A 20,843-nucleotide genomic window follows, 5' to 3' on the forward strand; every position below is an offset into this window, starting at 1 on the left:
CCATGGCTACTAGTCAAAATGGATACTAGTCACGATGCATACCTATTCTCTCCAGGATCAGAGAAGCATTCCCATTACATTAAGTGCTGTGGAACACAGGCAGGACAATGCTGCTGCAGTCGCCTTGTTTGTGAGCTTCCTAGAGGCACTTGATTGGCCACTGTGTGAATAGACTGCTGGACTAGATGGGCCTTGGTCTGATCCAGCAGGGCTTTTCTTATGGCTGCCAACTTGGCTTTAAGAGGGGAGTGGACATGTTCATGGAGGAGAGGGCTATCCATGGCTACTAGTCAAAATGGATACTAGTCACGATGCATACCTATTCTCTCCAAGATCAGAGGAACATGCCTATTATATTAGGTGCTGTGGAACACAGGCAGGATGGTGCTGCTGAAGTCGTCTTGCTTGTGGGCTTCCTAGAGGCACCTGGTTGGCCACTGTGTGAACACACTATTGGACTTAATGGGCCTTGGTCTGATCCAGCATGGGCCTTTCTTATGTTCTAATCGTCTGTACACTGCAGAGATTGTCTTTTTATAGGAGGCTGCCAGACCACTATGAGTACAGGAGGACGATTTGCTTCAAGGACCATCAACTTCTAAAATTCAGTTAGTCAGTCTTTCCCTTTGGAAGCCCCTTGTCGGCCTGTGGACACAACGCGTGGGGATGTTCTCCGTTCATACCAGGGCAGTGCTTGCGCACAACTTCCCACTGCCTCAAAGAACTTCCCGATGGGTCGGGCCTCCTCTCTAAAAACCACAGCCTCTCAAAAAGATTCGAGTCCAGCAGCACCTTAGAGACCAACAAGGTTCTTAGGGTGGGGGGGAATAGCTTGGAGAGTTAAAGCTCCCTTTGTCAGATCTAATGAAGGGAGATTTGGCTCTCGAAAGCTCATACCCTGAAAACCCTGTTGGGCTCTAAGGTGCTACGGGATTAAGATTCCAGCCACCGTTCTACAGCGGACCAACACAACTCTGCTCTGAAAAAAATATCTCAAATTGAATTTTTGATTTCATCAATACTGTAATTGCAATGTTGTACGTAATCGAGTGTTGATCGTTGTTTTCAATATTCGTGTTTTCAGGGTATAAGCTTTTGAGAGTCAAAGGTCCCTTCCATCTTGAATCTGCTGAAGAGAGCTTTGACTCTCCAAAGCTTATACTTCAAAAATCTTGTTGGTCTTACAATGCAATCCTTTACAGAGTTACACCAGTCTAAACCCATTGAAACGAATGGGTTTAGACTGGAATAACTCTCTTTAGGATTAGGATTGCACTGTTAGTTCAAATCTAACTCTCCTGCTGTAGACCAACACGGCTACCCTCTGAAACAGCTGTTTTAAACTCACTGATTTCAATATGAGCAGGCTCTCACCCTCTTACAGTCAATGTATTCATTCTTAGGTATAGTTCTCATAAACACCAGATGAGGCAGCCAACCTGCCCTGGGTTCTACCATTTCAGACTGCTGAGAGGTGGAAAGCTTGCATGTCTGAATGCTCCTCCATACAAGAAGAAATCACTGCACACAGGGAACTGAACCAGGCTTTAACCCTTCACCTGGACATCTAACTTTCTGTAAGGAAGTACCTTTTTTTCTTTAATGAAGGAACATTTGAACATATAAAGTCCCTTCCTGCAGCCTGAAGCTGTACGGTCGAAAAACAGGTTTCCCACTTCACCTGCCATTTGTGAACACCAGGCAGCAGAGACTCACAACTGCTGATGTAAAACCACACCGCTTTGTGGTTCTGCATTTACAGAAATGGATACTGCCATGATCTCTCCTTCTCATGTTTCACACGGAAAGGACTTCTCTTTGGCCCCATGATAATAGGCAGAGTCAGAGAGCTCACCCCCATTTGCCTGGAGAGCAAGTGAAATCCAGAAGGACTGGATCTCGTTCAATAAAAGCATCAATACCCTTTTCTTTTACACCCTGCAGTGATGCAGGTTTCCCTCTCCCCAAAAAAGTGAAGCGAAAATTCCCCAATGTCCTGACAACGGCATGATCTGATTGAACGAGTTATATTTTGACTTATATTTAGTAAGCAATTTTTAAAATAAAAAAACTATGCAAATTCAAAGCTTCACGTGGAAATGAATGGCTTGGGGGAATCGATGTAGAATTTTAAAGACAATATGGCACTATGTCATTTAAATTTAAGAAAAAAACTGAAGACGGTGAAACCTGTCGACGCACTAATTTTAGCACAGCCAAAGCATTGTGCATGTTCCCCTTCCATCGTCATCGTTGCTGGCCTCCCCATCCTTCCCCCACCCCAAACTGCTTTTTTTTTGGGGGGGTGCTCAACGCCTGGCCAGGTTTTTCTAGTGGCCACTATTTAGGATTACTGAATGACATCCTGTTTTATTATTATATCGAGTAGAGAGTTTTAATGAAATTTTAAAGTATGGTTTATGATCATATTTTTGTAACTCACTCGGAGCCTGGCTTGCTAGGAATGAGGGCTGGCTATAAATATAAGGAGTAAAATAAATAAATAAGCAAGCAACGGATATATTTAAATGAAATTTGACTCTCTTTCAGAGGTTGTTGGAGCACCTCTGTTCCACTCTCACTTTCCGTGACATAACTTGCTAGCTCCATATCAAATTGGTAAGTACAATATCCCTTCCACCATGGAAGAATAGACATAAAAATAATACTAGTTTTTGTTTCAATATGACTTGCACAGCCAATCAGGTGAATTCATAACTTGATTTTTAAAATTGGGATTAATATATATCTATTTGCGGGTTTACTTCCCTCCCTCTCCCAATTTACAAATCAATAAAACATACACGTGTTCTCTCACCCAATGCCTAGGGCTAATCACCTGAAAAACATTAATTACAACTTTGTAACGGCCAAGCTTCCCTAGAATTGTATTGCTACTGGCGTCTCTCCATTCTTACTAATTTTATGAAACAACGCTTCCTTAGAAAAAGAAAAAAAATTCTGCCCCAAATCTCTGCACCCCTGCCATCAAACGAAACATTACAATTATCTTTTCACAAAAAGGGCGTGCTGTGTTTCTGAAGACAACTGGGCCTGGACTTCATTTTGGTTCTCAAGGAACGTCTCTCCTGGAATACCCCTCAGAGGACGTTATGCTCGGCTGGGGGAAACTTGCTAGTGATCCCTGGCCCAAAGAGCACTTTTCGGCTCTGGCCCCGGCCTGGTGGAACTCCCTCTCTAGTGAGGCCAGGGCCCTGCGGGAACTGATGCAGTTCCGCAGGGCCTGTAAGACCGAAATGTTCTATGGTTGAGGTCAGGACAGCAACGGTTTTTCCATCTCACTGGCCTCCCATTCCCCCCCCCCCTTTTTTCCTTTTTGGCTATATTGCTGTTCATATGTTGTTAAATTTTAATTCTGATTGGTATGGTGATGTTGTTTCTTCCCTTCTCCTTTATTCCTTCCCCTCTTTTAGGGAACCCCCGCTATTGTGACACTTCTTAAGGGCTGAGAGAGCCCCACCTACCTCACAGGGTGTCTGTTGTGGGAAGGGGAAAGGAAGGTGACTGTAAGCCGGTTTGATTCTCCCTTAAGTGGTAGAGAAAGTCAGCATATAAAAACCAACTCTTCTGATGCTCCCCCAGACCATCCTAGATTTTGACCCCACCCCTATTTTATAGAATTCTGATACTTTTTCCACCCCTTGAATCTCTTTTTTCGTACATTTTTCTGGTTTCCTTTTGTTCATGGGAATGCCATCTTCCCCACCGCCCACCTCCAATCTCTCGCTAACTCAACCCTCTCTTTCTTAAAAACAGCCCCAGCTGCAGGGGTGTTCCTGGGAACACGAAGATCTTGGGAGAAACTGTTTGCAATTCATAGCCAGAGGTTGTCAGTTACACTAATTATGGCTTGAAGTGCACAAGTGTTGAAACACAAAGCAGAGCTAGTGTGGCAACTGGCTGACTTACACAAGGCGTGAACAACTTCCTGTTAGATAGGAAAGCGGCTCGAAAGACTTTTATGATCAGATTCAGCTCCCGTAGGTACTGCCTTTCATCTGCGATTTCCGTCCTGACAATCTCATAGTAGTTCAGTTCACCTGAAGAAGAGGGCTCATCTTCGCAGAGGGAAACCAAGCCAATGTCATCCTGATCAAACATATCCATTAACACCTACAAAAAGAGCAGAAGTCACTTTTTGTGCATGACAAATCTGGAGTTACCACCTTAGTTGAGAATAAATGCATTCAACCCAGGCAGGAAGACACATAATATTTTGTGGGGGAGGGAGTGTTTACAAAAATCTTTGGGTGTATTCTAATGGTGCTGGCGCAAGTCTTACACAGAAATGAAACTAGGGATTTTTTTTTTAAATGGGAGATAGTAAGGATTAGTTTATTCAGCATTAACAGGTGGATTCGATGCATATAAAGTGCTTGTGCATGCACGGGGGTCTCTGTGATGCCTTACCTTGTCAGCACACATGGATACTTTAATGTCTTGTTGGGAGATCTCAAAGTGCCGTATGTTGAAAACATAGTTGCCAGCCAATTTCAAGATGTCCGCTGAGATATATTCCAAGACAGCCACAATGTAAAGGGATACTTGATAATCTATTTTGTAACCAAGAACTTCCTGAAAGTTAACACACAAAGAACAAGTTCGAGGCTGGCTCGGAAAGAAGATGGCGTCAAGGTGTATTTCAAGCATGTTATGTGAGAGAAGCGGCAGCCAGGAATGAATTCTAGCATCCATCGACAGCACCTACTGCCACCATAAAGCATATACCACCCTGCCCACTGTCATTACTTGGGAAAGGGATACTACAGTGCCAACTTACAACACTCTTCTGTACCAGAAAGACCAATCATCGTTACCCTATATCTGCCTACCCAAATGGCTTAGACTGGAGTAACTCTGCAAAACTGGACTGACTCAATAAAGGAAGCCACAGCCCTCAATTTGCAAGACCTGAGCAAGGCTGTCAAAGACAGGACATTTTGGAAGACTTTCATTCATAGGGTCGCCATGAGTCGGAAGCAACTTGACGGCACTTAACACACACAACCTGCCTTTGGCTGACTGATGTTTTATTGATGTTGTTTTTCTGAATCACACATATTGCTTAGACTATTTTTATTTACTTTATTTATGCCAGTATGGTGTAGTGCCTAGGGCAGAGGTTCCCAAACTGTGCTCCAAGGAGCACTTGGTGCTCTGCTGAAAATATCCTAGTGCTCCGTGGAGTGATTGAAAGAAAAATACTACTGTCGGTTCAGTTTAGCATATAGGTGCTAGGTGAAAATAAGTGCTCCGTGACAAATTTCTCTCCTGAAAAGTGCTCCATGTTTGGGAATCTCTGGCCTAGGGTATCAGACTAAGATCTGGGAGACCCCGGATCAAATCCCCACTCTGGCATGGAAGCTTACTGGGTGACCCTGGCCCGGGCTAGTCAAATACTCTAAGGCTAACCAACCTCACAGGGTTGTTATAAGGATAAAATGGAGGAGAGGAAAAGAACGTAAGCCACTTTGAGACCCACTCAGGAGAAAGGATATACCGTATTTTTCGCTCCATAAGACGCACTTTTTTCCTCCTCAAAAGTGAGGGGAAATGTCTGTGCGTCTTATGGAGTGAATGTGTGTCTTATGGACCCTAGCCCAGTCCATCCGGGACTCCCAGAGCCGAGCGGAGGGACCCGCCCCTCCCGCCAGCCGGCTGGGCGCGCCGGAACAACGCGAGCCGGCGTTCCCCGCCCCGCCGGCCAGCAGGGAGGCGGGCGGGGAGCACAGAGCTGGGCGCGTCGGGACGGCGCGCTGGGAGGCGGGCGGGGCGCACAGAGCTGGGTGCGCTGGGACGGCGCAAGCCGGCGTTCCCCGCCCCGACGGCCAGCTGGGAGGCAGGCGGGGCGCACAGAGCTGGGCGCGTCGGGACGGCGCGCTGGGAGGCGGGCGGGGTGCACAGAGCTGGGCGCGTGGGGACGGCGCGCTGGGAGGCGGGTGGGGTGCACAGAGCTGGGCTCGTTGGGACAGCGCGAGCTGGCGTTCCCCGATCCGACGGCCAGCTTGGGGGGGGGGGTCTTATGGTCAGGTGCATCTTATGGAGTGAAAAATACGGTAAATGAAGTAAATAAATTAATATTGTGCCCCACCCTTCCCCCCAATGAAGATCCAAAGCAGCTTACACAATTCTTCTCTCTCCTCCATTTTTATACTAACAAGAACCCTGTGAGGCAGGTTAAATGGAGTGTGTGTGACTGGCCCAAGGTCACTTAGCATGTTTCCATGACAGATTAGGGATTTGAACCTGATTCTCCCAGATTCTAGCCCAATGTTCTGACCATTATACCACACTGACGTTGAGTGCTCTTTTTCAGGAGAGCACCCACCCATATACATGATTACATCAAATCAATAAAAAATAAAATAATGCACTTCCAGCAACATTCAAGCTCCATAACCCAGGGCTCCAGCACATTTAGAAGAAGCAACAGTGTTGGTTTTTATAGGCCAATTTTCTCTACCGTTTAAGGAGAATCAAACAGGCTTACAATCTCCTTCCCTTCCCCTCCCCACAACAGACACCTTGTGAGGTAGGTGGGGCTGAGAGAGTTCGGAGAGAACTATGACTGGTCCAAGGTCACCCGGCAGGCTGCATGTGGAGGAGTGGGGAATCAAACCCGGTTCTCCAGATTAGAGTCCGCAACTCATGTGGAGGAGTGGGGAATCAAATCCAGTTTTCCAGATTAGAGTCCGACGCTCATGTGGAGGAATGGGGAATCAAACCCAGTTCTCCAGATTAGAGTCCGCTGCTCATGTGGAGGAGTGGGGAATCAAACACGGCTCTCCAGATTAGAGTCCACCGCTTTTAACCACCATACTAAGCTGGTTCTCTTACAAGACCAATGTCCCATTTTCTCCAATTTTCTAGCAAATGCCTCTTTGGCAACGGGGTCATGGGACTCAAGCCTTTAGAGTGAATGGGAGCCAAACTGCTAAAGATTAATTTTATTCACAGCTCCCAAGAATAACTGCAAATCACTTCTGATATGTGGAGGATCCTGCTTAGGACAGAGAGAGTGATTCCTTTCCGACTTCCATGTTTCACTTTCTCCGTCTGAGTCTGAAGCAGCGTGCGGTTTCTCGTAAGAGCCATTGAGCAAGTAGGTGCATGAATGCCGCCAAGGGAGTTGGCAGTGTTTTTTTTTCTCTCTGCTTCCTCTTGACACATGCCTAAAGACACCCACGTGGTGAGAGTTACTTCACTGAGCCAGCATGGGGTAGTGGAATCCCCAGTCTGCCATGGAAGCCTGCTGGGTGACCTTGGGCCAGTCATAGAATCATAGAGTTGAAAGGGACCACCAGGGTCATCACCCCCTGCACAATGCAGGAAATTCACAACTACCTCCCCACACACCCCCAGTGACCCCTACTCCATGCCCAGAAGATGGCCATCTAACCTCTTCTTAAAAACCTCCAGGGAAGGGGACCTCACCACCTCCCAAGGAAGCCTGTTCCACTGAGGAACTGTTCTAACTGTTAGAAAATTATTCCTAATTTCTAGATGGAAACTCCTTTGGTTTAATTTCAACCCGCTGTTTCTGGTCTGACCTTCTGGGGCAACAGAAAACAACTCAGCACCATCCTCTATATGACAGTCCTTCAAGTACTCGAAGATGGTTAGCATATCACCTCTCAGTCTTCTCCTCTTCAGGCTAAACATCCCCAGCTCCTTCAGCCTTTCCTCATAGGACTTGGTCTCCAGACCCCTCACCATCTTTGTTGCCCTCCTCTGGACACGTTCCAGCTTGTCTACATCCTTCTTAAATTGTGGTGCCCAAAACTGAACACAATATTCTAGGTGAAGTCTCACCAGAGCAGAGTAAATCGATACCATCACTTCGCATGATCTGGACACTATACTTCTGTTGATAGTCACACGCTCTCAGCCTGACCTACATCAAAGGGTTGCTGAGAGAATAAAAAATGTATATGGGGAGAATGCGGAAAGCCTCTTTGGGCCCCCACTTTTTTAAAAAACACATATTAATCAACGGGACCGCTTAAAACAGCTGACATTCCTTGGCACAACGCACCTTTAATAAAGGATGTATTTTGTCCACAGGCAACAGGAGAGGGTTCCTTCGTTTTCGCTTCTCAATCGCGGATTGCGCATCGGCAATTGCCCACTTGTCAATTGGATGAGGAAAGGTCTTTTGAACTCGCTCCTGCGCAAAGTATAAGAAAGAGGCTTGAAAATACTTAAGCAGACTTTCGAAGAAAGGACAAGACAGACAGACAGTTTTGTTTGGTGGTCAGGGTAGGCCTGGACAAATTTCTTCCACCCACCCCCCCACAACCAAAGGCCCAACAACCTTTTCCCACTGAAGCAAGTACCACAGCCTGTCCTGTCTCTCTCAAATTGCTTCTTAAAACTCTCTTTCCAGAACTTCTCTATTCCAGTGGGAAGCACCATAATGCAGGGGACTATGCAACAGATGCAGGGTCAAGAAAATGTACATTCTGTATCAAAAGCCTTCCACGGGTTTATTTATTTTTATTTGATTTGATTTCTATCCCACCCTTTCCCACCCAAGGTTCAGGCTCAGGGTGGCTAACATCAAGAAACATGCAGACATCCATTCCAGACAGCAGCAAAGAAGTTTATCCTCTGTGTTGTTCCAGTAAAGCACAGCTAGTTTTGTACTACACTGAACCCAGAAATCTACTCTTGAACACATGAATCAGACCCTGGATCCATCGAGGTCAGTCCCATCTACTCAGACAGGCAGTGGCTCTCCGGGGTCTCAGAAAGACATCACCTGCTGCCAGACTCATTAACTGGAGATGCCGAGGATTGAACCTGGGACCTTCTGTATGCCAAGCAGAGGCTCTATCATCCAGGCATGGCCTCTCCTCAAACAAAACAGGTCTCCCAAGCACAGGATTCTCCTTCTGCACTCGACATGCTGATACCAGACAATACATGCTTCCCACAGAAAGCTACGCTTCTACTATAAACGTGGACTATAAAGGCTGTGAAATAAATAAGATGCAATCCTTTTTTTAAAGTAGGCTTTGCACTGTGAAAGTACGCATTCTGGTATCGATTTGGTCTGTTAAGAGTTCTCCCTCCCCAGCAGGGCTGTCACAATTCAGCTTTGATTACAGGAGAAGCTGTTTCAGTTCCTCTTTCTCCTACCAGCATTGTTTTGTAAGGAAACAGCTATCACGCTCCAGAGCGTGCTCTGCCATCCATACCTCCACATCTTGAAAAGCCCGCGGCTGGGCAATGCATAGCTTGTTTAGCAGCTGCAGGATCAACTCCTCGATGTAGTAGAGGGAATCTTCCTTGGCCGACAGGTTGGGGTGGACTTGCTGCTGAACCTGCGCAAAGAGTTTTTGTTTGTTTTACACGGTCAGACATCGGAAACAGGCAGAGACGCCGGCACGGGCTGCTTGTCATTTCAAGAGCCTTCCTTCGCCAGCATGCCCCAAATTAAACATCTGAAAATGAACGCTAGTGTAAAGCAACAGGGACAATCTAGCTTCATAAACTGGAAGCCTAATACCAATCACCTCTATAACTCTGACAAGCGACTGTATGTGTAGAAACAACAAGCAAGAACTACTAGAACAGGAGGCCTTGACAAATTTTCCATGGCTCTAGGAGCCAGCCCAAACATTTAGGAACCAGACTCATTTTTCAGCCTTCAGGGTTTTGTATTTTAATAGCTGTATTTGCTAGTTTTTTAGGAGCCCCGTGGGGCAGAGTGTTAAGCTGCAGTACTGCAGTCAAAAGCTCTGCTCACGACCTGAGTTCGATCCCGACGGAAGTCGGTTTCAGGTAGCCGGCTCAAGGTCGACTCAGCCTTCCATCCTTCCGAGGTCGGTCAAATGAGTACCCAGCTTGCTGGGGGTAAAGGGAAGATGACTGGGGAAGGCACTGGCAAACCACCCCGCAAACAAAGTCTGCCTAGAAAACGTCGGGATGTGACGTCTCCCCATGGGTCAGGAATGACCCGGTGCTTGCACAGGGAACCTTTACCTTTTTTATTTGCTAGTTATTGCTACCATAAAGCCTAATCCTAAAGCATTCACATTGTCTCGTAATTGTTGTAGTATATAAATAAATATGGGGTAACCTTGCTGCCATCCCTGCAGCAAAAGGTTAATTTCTAACCCTAACCGAACTTCTTCCCAATTGAACACATGAAGCTGCCTTATGCTGAAACAGACCCTTGGTCCATCAAAGTCAGTATTGTCTACTCAGACCGGCAGCGGCTCTCCAGGGTCTCAGGCAAGGGTCTTTCACATCACCTGCTTGCCTAGTCCCTTTAACTGAAGATGACAGGGATTGAACCTGGGACCTTCTGCATGCCAAGCAGATGCTCTACCACTGAGCCATAACCCCTCCCCAATTGCTCAAAATTTCATTATTGCTTTAAAAAGATCCATTTAACTGAATAATGGAGCCAGTATAGAAACTGAATAATTGGACCAGTATATTTACTTACATAAGATTTTTAGGCCGCTCTTCCTGACCGGGTCAGGCTCAGAGTGGCTTACAACCATTTAAAACAATGACAAATAATCCGTAAAATTAACAGTTTCTATGCACCTAGAAAGCAATTATCCACCACTACTGAATCAAGTCAACATATAAACAAGAAATTTCTGGAACTTCACTTTTATGCATTTTTATATCATACATCAAAACATTCTTATGTGAAACGATAAATAACCTTTGTACTTCTACTGAGGATCACCAAGAGTCACTACAATTAGACCACTGCTGAAAATACTGGGAGCCACAATTAAATTTCTAGATGTTGTGGCCACCCCAGATTTACTGAACCCGGTGCAAATCATTCAACTATTCACTCAGCAAGACATCTTTTGGTTCTTCCTTGTTTCTAGACCAGTGCAGAAACTACATCAGTGACTCTCCTCTATTAGACAACAATCCTAAGCAGGTCTACTCAAAAGTAAGTCCCACTGTATTAAATGGGGCTTACTCCCAGGAAAGCATTCTCAGTACTGCAGCCTTAGACTACCAAACCTATGGAGATGTAGGCAAGAATACGATCAAGCCGAAGGCTGGCCCTGGTAGAAACCATAAGATAGCCAAAGGACAGAAATTTCATCCTAAAATCTCTCGTATCAGAACAAATTAATTTATTATTTACAACATTTCTAACAAACTCAGAAATTCTTAAAGGCACCTTCTTTCAGATGAACCATGAGGGAGAATAGTGTCTCAATTCAGGTGAAGAAAATCAAGCTTAGCCTTAGCTGACCACGCTGGGGGGGGATAGATGTGTCACTTTTAAGTAATTCTGTTGCACCCCAATTTAACATCATTGTTAGTGGCAACTTAACTTTTTGTTTTTCCCGCAGGTATGCTGCTGATTTTGTCATCCAACCTGGGGAAAATATACCATACCTTGCCCAGCTAGATTTGAGTCCAGTAGCACCTTAGAGACCCACAAGATTTTGGGGTGTACCTTTCCCAAACTCACGATTTTTCTCTACTACCATCTGTGTCCCTGCCTGCAGTCTTCTACCAATCCTATTCAAACTACCAGGTTTGGGGTCTAAGGCAGATGACAAGTTTTGCACAGGATCCGTTTCCCTAGATGTGAATAGAGTTCAATCTCTTTGTTACTGAGAAGTTTAAAAAAAATACGTGAATACACAGGTACTGTGGGCATTTCCTAATCGTTCTGAGTCTCAGCAAAGGCAGATAATAAATGATTAACATCACTAGGCACAATAGCCACAATCAAGTTTAAATCAAGTTTATAGGAAGCAACTTTAACTGAAGAACTTAATGGAAAATCTTACCCCCTGAGGAAAAGTGTGCCCACTTAAATCATGTCAGGATCTGTTTTCTGCCTCTACACCTACCTTTATGTTGGGATAAGCGGGGTGACTCTGTTAGCCTTTTGTCTTCCAGTGCAATCCCATGCATGCTTACTCATGAGTAAACTTGCAATGGGTTTACTACCAGGTTAAGTTTGCAAATGCATGCAGTAATACTCTGCTACACTGGCATTTCATGCTTTTGAAAGACCATCCATGAAAACTAGTAAAGCTACTTTTTATATTGTAACCTGGAAGAAATAATGTGCAGCTAAACCTTTAATTATACCTGGGTAAATCCCACATATCTGAACAGAATTGAAGCAAATAATGTGTAAGATCACAGCAAACATTAGTTTTATTCTCTCAATCAGGTCTTACTTTTGGATGGATCTAAAGTGTTAACCAACAGGGAACAAAGAAAAGAGTTGCCATACAACACCTGTACAGGAACAAGCCATAAAACATTACCCCCCAAAAGATGATCGAAAAAGGGAATGTTACCGTATATACCCATGTATAAGCCGACCCGCGTATAAGCCGAGGTGCCTAATTTCTCCCCAAAAATGGGGAAAAATTAGGCACCCGCGTATAAGCCGAGGGTTGGCTTATAACCCCTCCCCCCCGCAGGCTTACCTGACAGGGCTCTCCAGCGGCAAGGGTCCGGCGGCGGCGCAGCCCGGGGGGGCCTGGGCAGCCTTCCTGCGGCTGCAGGAGGCTGCCCAAGGCCCCTCCCACCCGGGAAAAATGGCGGCGGGGAGCGGGGGGGCCTTGGGCAGCCTCCTGCAGCCGCAGGATGGCTACCCAAGGCCCCTCCCGCCCGAAAAAAATGGCGGGGGTGGGGCGGGAAGGGCCGGGGCAGCCTTCCTGCAGCCGCAGGATGGCTGCCCAAGGCCCCTCCCGCCCGGGAAAAATGGCGGGGGGGGGCAGGAAGGGCCAGGGCAGCCTTCCTGCAGCCGCAGGATGGCTGCCCAAGGCCCCTCCCCCCCGAAAAAAATGGCGGCGGGGGCGGGAAGGGCCAGGGCAGCCTTCCTGCAGCCGCAGGATGGCTGCCCATGGCCCCTCCCGCCCGGGAAAAATGGCAGGGGGGGCAGGAAGGGCCAGGGCAGCCTTCCTGCAGCCGCAGGATGGCTGCCCAAGGCCCCTCCCGCCCGAAAAAAATGGCGGCGGGGGCGGGAAGGGCCAGGGCAGCCTTCCTGCAGCCGCAGGATGGCTGCCCATGGCCCCTCCCGCCCGGGAAAAATGGCGGGGGGGGGGGGTGGGAAGGGCCAGGGCAGCCTTCCTGCAGCCGCAGGATGGCTGCCCAAGGCCCCTCCCGCCCGAAAAAAATGGCGGGGGGGGGCGGGAAGGGCCAGGGCAGCCTTCCTGCAGCCGCAGGATGGCTGCCCATGGCCCCTCCCGCCCGGGAAAAATGGCGGCGGGGGCCGGGGGGCCGGGGCAGCCATCCTGCAGCTGCAGGAAGGCTGCCCCAGGCCGTACCCGGCGGCAGGAAGCGGCACGGGCACGGCGGCGACGGCGGTAAGTTTCCCCCCTCCCTCCTCCCTCCCCCGTATTGACCCGCGTATAAGCCGAGGCCGGCTTTTTCAGCCCATTTTTGGGGCTGAAAAACTCGGCTTATACGCGAGTATATACGGTATTTTAAAACGTTGTGTGTGTTTTTAAATGGTTTGTTTTTTTTATTTTGTGGTTTTTAACTCTAAGCTACCTTGAGCAGGCTTCTGAAGAGTGGCACAGAAATATTCTAAATAAATAAATATAAATAAATAGACACAGTGTTTTCCTTGACTCTTAAACAGCTCACATATTTATTTTAAAAGAATGTATCATGTTTGAAAACTGAGTAAAATGCTTTAGCAGACCTGAAGTTTCCAAAGGAAGAGCAGCATATAAATGAAATAAAAATGAGTTTATAAATATGAGCTGAAATCTCAAAATACTCAAATTCTGAACACAGTTAAGCCTTAAGAACATAAGGAAGGCCATGCTGGATCAGACCGAGGCCCATTGAGTCCGGCAATCTGTTCACACAGTGACCAACCAGGGGCCTCTAGGAAGCCCAAAACAAGACGACTGCAGCAGCACCATCCTGCCTGTGTTCCACCGCACCTAATATAATGAGCATGCTCCTCTGATTCTGGAGAGAATAGGCGTGCATCATGACTAGTATCCATTTTAACTAGTAGCCATGAATACCCCTCTCCTCCATGAACATGTCCACTCCCCCATTAAAGCCTTCCAAGTTGGCAGCCATCACCACATCCTGGGGCAGGGAGTTCCACAATTTAACTATGCTTACTTCCAAGTAACCATTCAGAAGAACACAGGTGCCCCTGTAGGCATAATAAGACATGCCATCAAATTACACATATTACAAATTTTTAAAAACAAGTACACCAACTATAGACCTACTGATTTATTTTCAATACATCTGTTAGCCATGAACTAGTAGCTCCTGCCCTCCACTGTCTCTGTCATATAACATAATTTTTCAATAAAAAAAAACTTTCACTCATAATTCACCATTGGCAAATTATGGCTCAGTGATATCAATTCAGTTAGACCATGAACATTAATTCCACAATATCCGGGAAAGGTAAACCTGCTTCTTGTACCAACATTTACTTCTACAGACTGAAGCCAGTTTAAAATGAACATAATAAAAAAAATATGAGGATGCCCCCCTACCCAAACAAGAAATCTGTAACTTCTTGGTATACTCATGGAAAAAGAATAAAGAAGTAACAGGTGAAGCGTTTCCAAGAAGGAAGAAGAAGAGTTGGTTTTTATATGCTGACTTTCTCTACCACTTAAGGCAGAATCAAACTGGCTTACAATCACGTTCCCTTCCCCTCCCCACAACAGACACCTTGTGGTAGGTGGGTCTCAGAGAGTGTGACTAGCCCAAGGTCACCCAGCTGGCTTCACGTGTAGGAGTGGGGAAACAAATCCATTTCACCAGATTAGCGTCCGCCACTCATGTGGAGGAGTGGGGAATCAAACCCGGTTCTCCAGATCAGACTCCACTGCTCCAAAACAGTGCTCTTAACCACTACGCCACGCTGGCTCTCCAACATGTGCTACCTCACTCTAGCTGTCACTCAGTCTTTAAAGAGCTTGCTTTAAAGGACCTGCCTCCCCTTCCACCTTCCCCCAAGGCTTGAGAGATAAAACAGGAAAGAAAATAACTTATACAGGCAATTGTACATTCATAATTATATTAATTATATTAATAGCCTCTTTGCGATTGTATTTTTGGCACATGCACAACAACTCTGTATACAGGGGGGGAAATTCAGGCCTAACAATCCAGATTCCGGGGTTCTGCCTGAGAAGCGACTCCTCGGTTACAAAATCATAATTATATAAAAATCCACTGCTGAACCTATTCCAGTTTCCCAAAGAAAGGACAGATCTTGTGACTAGCGGCTGACTGGCATCACGCATCCCGGTTTATGGAAGATTACTGCAGAGACAAGCGCACGCACAGATGGACGCGCCTAATTTGTAGCGACCCACATCTCCCCTAGACCCACCTCACCCCCAACAACCGTCAGCTCTCAGAAATTCCAGTAAAATCTACAGCTTGTGAACCTCCACCCCACCCCCCACCAAGAAGGGTCTGGGGGCACTGAGATTGCATCCCCTAGACTTAAAAACAATAGAGCAGTGGTTCTCATTTTTTTTGCTCCATTTCCCCCTTTCACCATTGTTCAGAATATAATTCCCCCCTTCCCAAAACGTTATTGAATGTAGCAGATTAAATTAAAAACAAACTACAATTTTACAGATTGTACATAATCTATAGGACATCACTCTTTGCTGCATAGTGGTCCCATAGTGGTCCCAATTCTCCCCCTGGAATCCTAAAATTCCCCCCCGGGGGGGAATTCCCCCTTGTTGGGAACCCATGTAATAGAGGCTACAGGGTTTATTCATAGCTGACTAGGCATGTAAAGAGACCCAGGCAAGTACCGAGACCATGAGGTGCCTCATATAATCCAGACGACTGGGTTGCTTCTGTGTACCCAGGGAAGAAAGATATGACCAGGAGGTGCGTCCCACGAGGAAGGCCGTGAAAGTGTTCAATGAAAAAACAGCAAGTAGTAAGAGGGAACTGCTGTGGTGCAACTAGCGTAAGGGTGCGTAGAGTAGTACCTAAGTCAATTATGAGTGTATTTTACAACAGTATGTTAAGGGAGCCCCGACCTGAAAGGCCCAGGCTAGTCTGATCTGGCCAGATCTCGGAAGCTAAGCACAGTCTGTCCTGCTTAGTTCATGGACGGGAGACCAGGAAGGAAGTCCAGGGTTGCTACGCAGAGTCAGGCAATGGCAAAAGCACCTCTGAGTGTCTCTTGCCTCGAAAACCCCACATGGTCACCACGACTTGACAGTGCTTTCCACCACCTCGTTAGGAGACATGTGCGCAGCATGAAATTAAAAGGGAAGATGGTACCAAGGAAAACTGTGCATGAAAAAGAGTCAAGAGATGGGAGTGAACCTTAGAACAACAAAGAACGGTGGAGATACATGCACACGCAACACGCGCGTTCAGACAAGCAGGGGCAATGGTGCGTATGCACAAGTGGGTGTCAGGGGCAGTAATGGTAGTCGTGGAGATGGCATAATGTATAAATAGAGACATGGGGCACATAATGTAGAAGTGGATTACACACGTGTAAAGCGGCGTGTTTTGATTACGGTGTGCGTGTGAAGTGCGACTATGCGACTATATGACAGAATACAGAGAATTTGCAAAAGTGGGGCAGGGATGCACGCAAATGCAATATTTTAAAGCATTGTTACATCTACAGTACCCTTTCCCCCCAGAAACTCCTCTATTCTTACCTTAAAAGAATTAAGACTTGGCCTAGCAGGATTAAGATGTCATGCTCTGAGAATGGATTGCGTGCAAGGAGGCTGCTTGTCAGGGGACAGCGGGTGGGAATCCTTCTTCTGAGACTGGGACGGAGCTGAAGGCATCTGGCATGAGGTGGGGAGAGGATGGGAAACCCTCGGCTTAGGCAAGAGGGAGGGAAACTGAGTGGGGCTGACCAACTGGCGTGGAGTCACTGAACAGAAGCTGGGGGGGAACTGAGAGCATACGCCTGAGGAGATTTATTCATTTATTTGCTTCCTCTATACTCCCGCCTTTCTTCCTAGTGGGAACCCAAAGCACCTTATATCGTTCTCCTTTCTCCATTTTACCCTCAGAACAACCCTGTGAGGTAGGTCAGGCAGAAAGTGAACAGCCTAAGCTTCTGCAGCAGAAGGGGGATTCCAACCTGGGTCTCTCAGATCCTAGTCTGACACTTCAACCGCTACATCACACTTGCTCTCAAATTTGCAAGGGGGGCCCCAGAGAAACTCATTGGTGGAGGAGTTGTGGGGGGGTCACTGAGGGGAGTCCTCACTTAGTAGACAGCCAGTGTAGTGCACTGGTTAGAGTGTCGAGTGAGGATCTGGGAGACCCAGGTTTGAATCCCTACCCGTGCCACAGCTTGCAGGATGACCTTTGGCTGGCCGGGCAGGGGGTTGCCACAGAGCAGGTGTGTTGCAGTGGTTAGGAATGTCGGGCTAAGAAATAGGGGAGCCAGGTTCAAAATCCCCACTTTGGTTAGTCATTCTCCCCCTTTTAAAAAATCAGTAGTATGAATACAAGACGTAGGATGAATATGAAAGCCGGCGTGGCGTAGCGGCTAAGAGCGTCAGACCAGTATCTTGGAGACCCTGGTTTAAATCCCCACATGGCCTAACACATGAAGCTGCCTTACACTGAATCAGACCATCAAGGTCCATAAACGTCAGTATTGTCTGCTCAGACTGGCAACAGCTCTCCAGGGTCTCAGGCAGAGGTCCTTCCCATCACCTACCTGCCTGGTTCCTTTAACTGGAGATGCCGGGGATTGAACCTGGGACCTGCTGCATGCCAAGCAGAGGCTCCACCACTGAGCCACAGAACCTCCCCTAACCTACCTCACAGGGCTGTTGTGAGGACAAAATGGAAGGCAAGTAAACAAGGTAAGCTGCTTTGGGCCCCGCATTGGGGAGAAAGGCGGGGCATAAATGAAGGAAGAGGGGACCAATGGGGAAGGGGGTGGGGGGCTAGGAGGAGCCAGGGGTGCCTACTGGAGGGGGCGTTCCCCGTGGGGGCGGGGTCGCGCTGACGTCAGGTAAGCGGAGAGGCGGAGGGGGCGTGGCCAATGCCGCTGCTTGAGAAGTACGCCGTCGGGGGGAGGGGGGGCAGAGGTGAGCCGTTGCTCCTGAGGGGGGTCGCGCGCGCGCATGCGCGTACTGACCTTGCGCAGGGCCGGCACGAGGAGCCCCCGCCATTTCTGCCCGTTCTCGTCGCTGAGGAACTCGTAAGGGGGCGGCTGAGGCGGCTGCATAGCCTCCCCCCCGAGGCCCACCGGGAGGAGGGCCGGCCGCCCGCCCTCCGCCGCTCCTCTCCCTCTGCCCGGCTCCACTCGCCGGCCCGGCCGGCAGCGGTCACATCCGGGTCTCGCGGGCCGCCGGCCCCGCCGCCAGCTGCAGCCGCCGCCGCTCCGCTCTGCCAAGCCTGGGCCGCGGCCGTCCCCGCCGCAGTGCGCAGGCGCAGAGGCCGAGCGGGCCGGCCTCCCTCGCACTCTCTCTCCCTCCCCCCCTAGCCTCGTCTCGCTGCGCCCCCTGGCGGCCGAGGCTGTGTAAAGCGCTGGTGGAGCCACTTTTCGCGGGAGGTGTCAATCAAAAAGGGGGCGGGGCCTGTAGGTGTCTGCTGTGGGAATTATAGAGTTGCAAGGGACCACCAGGGTCATCTAATCCGACCCCCTGCACAATGCAGGAGACTCATAACTACCTCCCCCCCAGTGACCCCTATTCCATGCCCAGAAGATGGCCGAGGTGCCCTCCCTCTCATGATCTGCCTAGGGTCATAGAATCAGCATTGCTGACAGATGGCCATCTAGCCTCTGCTTAAAAACCTCCAGGGAAGGAGAGCTCACCACCTCCCAAGGAAGCCTGTTCCACTGAGGAACAGCTCTAATTGTTAGAAAATTCTTCCTAACGTCTAGGGAAGCTGCAGAACGGCCCGAGGGGACGCCCAGCTGGGCCGGCTCTGTTCAGTTCTTTTTTATTACAGTCCACGACCAGTAGGCATACAGAAGAAACATTAATTACAGAAATAATAAAATTCATATGCAAATGATCTTGATAAACACAGGATAGTCCTAATAGATAGCAGCTAAAACTGCACATATGTCAGCAATTTGAGCTGTGACGGTGGCTGCAGTCCCTGCTGCGTTTAAGCCCCACATGCCTCCAAAGCAGCTATTTTCAGCAGCCATTTTCTTTGGGAAACTGATCTCTTGTCACCTTGGAGCTCAATTGTAATCCCAGGAGATCGCCAGCCACCGCCTGGAGGTTGGCAACCCTACATAGAATTCACCCTCCAGAGTAGCCATTTTCTCCAGGGGAACTGATCTTTGCGGCCTGCTTAGGGCTTTTTAGCTTGGAAAGGCGGCAGCTAAGGGGAGACATGATAGAGGTCTATAAAATTAGGCATGGTTTGGAGAGAGTGGACAGGGAGAAGCTTTCCTCCCTCTCTCATAATACCAGAACGTGGGGTCATCTGCTGAAGCTGGAGGGTGAGAAATTCAAAACAGATAAAAGGAAGTATTTTTTCACACAATGCATAGTTAAATTGTGGAACTCCCTGCCCCAGGATGTGGTGATGGCTGCCAACTTGGAAGGCTTTAAGAGGGGAGTGGACGTGTTCATGGAGGAGAAGGCTCTCCATGGCTACTAGTGTAGTGCCTGGTTATCTTATAGCAGACCAATAAAGATAACAAGGGGAGGTTAAGAGAAACAGATCTTTTATTTGGCCAAACAAACAGAGCTGGGTGGGGTGCCCTTCAATCAAAGCGCTGGGCAATCCACACCTGAACAAAGCATGGGATTGATCCTTTATACTTTAGGATTGGGGGAAGGTGTTTCCCTTACAAGGAAGCATTTTGTAATACAAAAGAACCAATACACATTAGGTATCTCAGGTAATCAATTAGCATATCAATTAGCATAGCCTATTAGCGTGGCCTGAAGGTGTAACACAGAAAGTGTCTGATCTCTAACTAGGAATCGAAACAACATTTCTTAGGATAGATCAGAGATGCTGCAGGTGTTCTAAATCAGGCATGTCATTCTCATTAGCATGGAAGGCCGTACTAGGCAAGGCAGTGAGAGTTGCTGGCAACTTATAATTATGGTTGCCAATGGTTCTTGTAGGTTATCCGGGCTGTGTAACCGTGGTCTTGGAATTTTCTTTCCTGACGTTTCGCCAGCAACTGTGGCAGGCATCTTCAGAGTAGTAACACTGAAGGACAGTGTCTCTCAGTGTCAAGGGTGTAGGAAGAGACCAAGACCACGGTTACACAGCCCGGATAACCTACAAGAACCAATGAACTCTGACCGTGAAAGCCTTCGACAATATGGTTGCCAATGTTTGCAAACATCTATACATGTGTACATGTGTGCATATAATATACTTTAATACTAGCCCTTATATAGTTGGGCATTACCTCTACATATATGTATGTGTGTGCATATATAAAGTATTATACTTGCCATTATATCAATTATATAGGCACTTCACTAGTAAAAATGGATACTAGTCATGATGCATACCTAATTTCTCCAGGATCAGAGGAGCATGCCTATTATATGAGGTGCGGTGGAACACAGGCAGGATGGTGCTGCTGCAGTCGTCTTGTTTGGGGGCTTCCTAGAGGCACCTGGTTGGCCACTGTGTGAACACACTGCTGGACTTGATGGGTAGGGTTGCCAGATGTCAGGTACCAGCTGGAGATCTCCTGCTATTTCAACTGATCTCCAGCCAATAGAGATCAGTTCACCTGGAGAAAAGGGCCACTTTACCAATTGGACTCTATGGCATTGAAGTCCCTCCCCAAACCCCGCCCTCCTCAGGCTCCACCCCAAAAATCTCCCGCCACTGGGAAAGAGGGAGCTGGTAGCCCTATCGATGGGCCT

At 47.8% G+C, this 20,843-nt stretch overlaps 1 protein-coding gene across 1 annotated transcript in view; it reads right to left on the reverse strand.

The window, feature by feature from the left end:
- SOS2 (SOS Ras/Rho guanine nucleotide exchange factor 2) overlaps positions 1-18,217 on the reverse strand; it is a 52,815-nt gene extending 34,598 nt beyond the window's left edge. Inside the window, exons 1-5 of the mRNA XM_056851642.1 lie at positions 18,122-18,217; positions 9,222-9,347; positions 8,057-8,188; positions 4,432-4,596; positions 3,931-4,134 (exon numbers count right to left, since the gene is read on the reverse strand). Of these exons, the coding sequence (XP_056707620.1) occupies positions 3,931-4,134; positions 4,432-4,596; positions 8,057-8,188; positions 9,222-9,347; positions 18,122-18,211 (717 nt within the window). The 5' untranslated portion in view covers positions 18,212-18,217. The remainder of the gene's footprint in view (positions 1-3,930; positions 4,135-4,431; positions 4,597-8,056; positions 8,189-9,221; positions 9,348-18,121) is intronic.
- Between the last annotated feature and the right edge of the window lie 2,626 nt (positions 18,218-20,843).

Source organism: Euleptes europaea, chromosome 6 (assembly GCF_029931775.1).
Source record: "Euleptes europaea isolate rEulEur1 chromosome 6, rEulEur1.hap1, whole genome shotgun sequence".
Taxonomy (NCBI): domain Eukaryota; kingdom Metazoa; phylum Chordata; class Lepidosauria; order Squamata; family Sphaerodactylidae; genus Euleptes; species Euleptes europaea.